Below are 3,960 nucleotides of genomic sequence, written 5' to 3'. Positions count from 1 at the left end.
AGACAATGGCGAGGGCAGGACATGGGGCAGTGGGGTATCGCGGATGGGAACACGGCAAATGGACCCGGGGGAATGAGACCTGCCAAAAAAATCACAGGTCATTCAAAAATCTGAGAAGATGCACAGCTTTGCAAAGAGCCCAGACAGTTCTCCTTGGGAACTGCTCTGCTGAGGCCCCTCTTCTTGCATCCCCCGAGGGCGACACTCATCTTCACACGGCGGGGTAGGGAGCGGGGAAAACCGGGTGGTGGTGGAACGGAACAGGGTGGTTATGGAAACACCACGGAAGCCAGGAGCTACTCGTTGGAAAAAGTCTTTTTAATTATTGCAGAAAGCAGAGTGGCCGGCAAGGGCACGGGCACAGCGTCCCGCCTGGCTCAGCTGAACCTCCCGGCGCTCTGCCATCTCTCCAAGGGGATGCTCCGCTGCGTGGAACGAGCTCCCAGGAAGGACCCAGCTCTGTAAAAACAGCCTTGCCATTTGCTAAACCGAGACCAGCCAGGAGGTGAAAAAACCCACCGCTATCAGCCTGCACGTGTCGTTCCTAAAACCTGATCCCTCTGGAGCTGCTGGAGTCAGCACAGCTTCTACATTTCAAACATGTCGCTCTCCCAAAAAAGGGTTAATACATGTGGCTTCTGTGGCATCAAAAATAAATAATTCCTTTCGCTCTTTCTCCCTCTCTTGACAGCAAGTACCAAAGTGTCGGAGGTGAAGACAAAGCAGGGAAACCCGAGGAAGCGGGAGGAGAGCCACCTGAACGGATGGGACCAGCCCACACAAATCAGGACTCGCGCCGGTATCTCAAACCCCGCAAGAGGAGAAGAAACACAACTCGGCTGCAATATTTGTTCCCTAACAAACCCCCTCCCTCCCGCCCCCCAAAAAATGCTGTTTGGAAGGTGCTCGTGGCTGCAAAGGGGAGGATCAACTCCCTGAAACCCGAAGGGCGTTTTGCTTTTGTCTGCTCGGAGCTTTCCCCTCGGCTGCTCTGGGAAGGGGACTGCAATCGGGAAAGCTGGTGTAAAATCACCAGAAAATCCTGCCTGCCTCCAAATTGAGGATATCTGGCCCCTCAGGGCTGCCTGCTTCAGCTGTGTGGGAAGCCAGGACCCTGGAGAGCCGGATCCCAGGCTGAAACACAGGCAGCAAGTGGATTTTGGTTCCCAGCCCCACGCCGGTACCAAAATGTTCACCTGCAGGAGGAGGCGGCCAGGCCCGACCCTGCCCGGGCACTCGGGCTGCTCTGCAGACAGAGCTTGCCCATGTGGCTACTGGGGGAAGCGAGGGGCTTTTCATCAGGTTTGAATCTTTATTAAAAACCGACCACAAAACAATTCTTCACCCCCCCCTGCCATCTTCCCTTTCCAGCAGATTTTTTTCAGGCTCTGGCCATCTCTGTCTGTCCGTCCATCCATCCTGCCCTGCCGTGACCCTCCCCCGACTTGGCCTCCTGCCCCACTGCAGAGCAGCACAGCGGCCAGAAAGCTCCAACTTTGCCTTTTGGGGGATTTTCACCGAGTGACCCCTAGTTCCTGGAGCCCCCTGTGCACGGGGACAATGCACACCTGCGGGGAGCTTTGCTGCAGAAGGTGACCCCACCGAGCCTTTGAGAAATGGGGGTCCTGCACAACACCCCCCCAACGCTTCCAGCAGCGTTCACCCCAAACCCTTGGGTGTATTTTTGTTCCTTTTTCCACCCTTTTTTTTTTTTTTTTTTTTTTTTTTTTTTTTTTTTTTTTTGAGCCAAGAGCTTAGAGCTCTGCACCATTCAGCAGCTGCTCAGCACCCCAGTGTCGCAATCCTCCCCCCACCCCAAAGGCTGCCTGTCCTTGCTCTGCACCCTAAAACACCAGCCAGGGTGCGTGGATATCCCCTTAGCCATCACACCCACACCTCCAAGACATTTTCTGCTGGCCCAACCCACCCTCCAAGCTTTCAACACCCCTTCCCACCGCCACCCGCGGGGGAAGGAGCCAGGGATGCGGGGATCAGGGCTGCAAGCCCCCTCCCCGCTGACCTTGCCGAGCCACGGTGCATCCGCACCCCCCGCCCCAAAATGCATGTGGGGGGCTGGCATCGACACCCCCAAATGCCCGCAAACGCCCACGCTGAAGATCCAAAAGCACGCTGGGCTCCGCTCGAACGCACTTCAACAGGGTCCTGCCCTGTTGGTTCCCCGGCACACACAAAGGCTCGGTGGTCCCGGAGGACGGAGAGGGGGGGTTCATCCCGTTTTTCCATGTTTCCTGCCCAAAGGAGTCCGGATCAGACCCTAAGGAGCACGGGGCGGTGGGAGAGGGGAGCTCCGGGATCTGGCGGGAGCCGCTTTGTTATCACCACTATTGTCTGTCCTTTGGGGAAGGAAGAAAACAATGAAGAGGAAAAAGGAAAAAAAAAAAAAAAATAAATAAAGAAAAAAAAAAAAAAACCAAAACCCTATGAAACCCAAAAGAATCGCTTTGGTTCTGTCTCCCCCTCGGTTCCTTTGTCTGCCGCTCCATCCCTCCCCGCCTCGGCTGGGCTTCTACCGCTTCTTCTTCTGCTTGAGGGACTTCCTGCGCTTGAGGATCATCTCGTAGAGCTTGTCCATGCCCTCCGTCAGCCCCTCGCCGATGATGGCGCAGGCGGGCTGGATGTGGTAGGTGGTGGAAGGGGTCAGCTCGTGGAGGGCCAGCTGCTTCTCGATCTCGGCCACCGGCAGCGATTTGGGCAGGTCCTGCTTGTTGGCGATGACCAGCAGCGGGGTTCCCTGGTTCTCCGCGAACTTGGTCACCTTGTGCAGCTCCGTTTTGGCTTCCTCCAGCCGGTCCACGTCCACCGAGTCCACCACGTAGATGATGCCATCGGTGCAGCGGCTGTAGGACTTCCAGAGCGGGCGCAGCTTCTCCTGGCCGCCCACGTCCCAGAAGTGGCAGCTGATGCCCTTGGCCGTCCCGTTGCTGAGCCGGATCTTCTCCGTGTTGAAGCCGATGGTGGGCACGGTGTTGACGAACTCGTTGAACTTGAGGCGGTAGAGCACCGTGGTCTTGCCCGCCGAATCCAGGCCCAGCATGACGATGTGCAAGGACTGGAAGGCGGAGATGTTGGAGGAGATGTTCCCCATGGCCACGGCTCACGGCCGCGCTCACAGCCCCGCGCCCATCCCCGCGCCGCCGGCCCGCAGCGGGGGCACGGCTCGGGGCGGCGGACGGAGCCGGCGGCGGCGACACGGGAGCGGGGCTCGGCGACACGCCGCTCGGGAACACGCGGCGGGACTGCCCGGGCCCGCCCCGCCCGGCGGGAGGAGGAGGAGGGAGAGAGAGAGGAGGAGGAGAGGAGGAGGAGGAGGGGCCGCGCCGCCGCCTTCCTCCCGCTCCTCCCCGCGTCCTGCCAGGATCGGCCCAGCCTGCCCCGCCCCTGCCTGAGCTTCACCTGGCCCTGCCTGTGCTCCTTCACCTGAGCTTCTTCACCTGAGCTTCTTCACCTGGCCCTGCCTGAGCTTCTTCACCTGAGCTTCTTCACCTGGCCCTGCCTGAGCTTCTTCACCTGACCCTCCCTGTGCTTCTTCACCTGAGCTTCTTCACCTGGCCCTGCCTGAGCTTCACCTGGCCCTGCCTGTGCTTCCTCACCTGAGCTTCTTCACCTGACCCTGCCTGAGCTTCTTCACCTGACCCTCCCTGTGCTTCTTCACCTGACCCTCCCTGTGCTTCTTCACCTGAGCTTCTTCACCTGACCCTCCCTGTGGTTCTTCACTTGAGCTTCTTCACCTGACCCTGCCTGCACTTCTTCACCTGACCCTCCCTGTGCTTCTTCACCTGCCTGCGCTTCTGCTCCTCCGGGACCCCCGGGAGAGCCACCCCCCTGTGCTGGAAGCTTGGTTATCCTCGGGATTGTCATCACCACGACCGCAGCAAGCAGTAAAATAAAAAAAAAACTCCAAGCCAAGGTGTGGCTGCTCCATCCCTGGAAGTGTCCAAG

The 3,960-nt window shown here is 58.8% G+C and overlaps 1 protein-coding gene across 1 annotated transcript; it reads right to left on the bottom strand.

Moving 5' to 3' along the window:
• Positions 1–2,184: 2,184 nt before the first annotated feature.
• Positions 2,185–3,216, bottom strand: ARL4C (ADP ribosylation factor like GTPase 4C). The gene has a single exon (XM_066322369.1). It carries the CDS (start codon positions 3,104–3,106, stop codon positions 2,528–2,530), a length of 579 nt encoding a protein of 192 aa, XP_066178466.1. The 5' UTR covers positions 3,107–3,216; the 3' UTR covers positions 2,185–2,527.
• Positions 3,217–3,960: the final 744 nt, after the last annotated feature.

The sequence above is a fragment of the Sylvia atricapilla genome, chromosome 7 (genome assembly GCF_009819655.1).
Source record: "Sylvia atricapilla isolate bSylAtr1 chromosome 7, bSylAtr1.pri, whole genome shotgun sequence".
Taxonomy (NCBI): Eukaryota; Metazoa; Chordata; class Aves; order Passeriformes; family Sylviidae; genus Sylvia; species Sylvia atricapilla.
This window is presented reverse-complemented; position numbering and strand designations above follow the sequence as displayed.

Bases quoted from the DNA above. Each gene is read 5' to 3' on its own strand.
- ARL4C (XM_066322369.1), bottom strand. From the start codon at position 3,106: ATGGGGAACATCTCCTCCAACATCTCCGCCTTCCAGTCCTTGCACATC.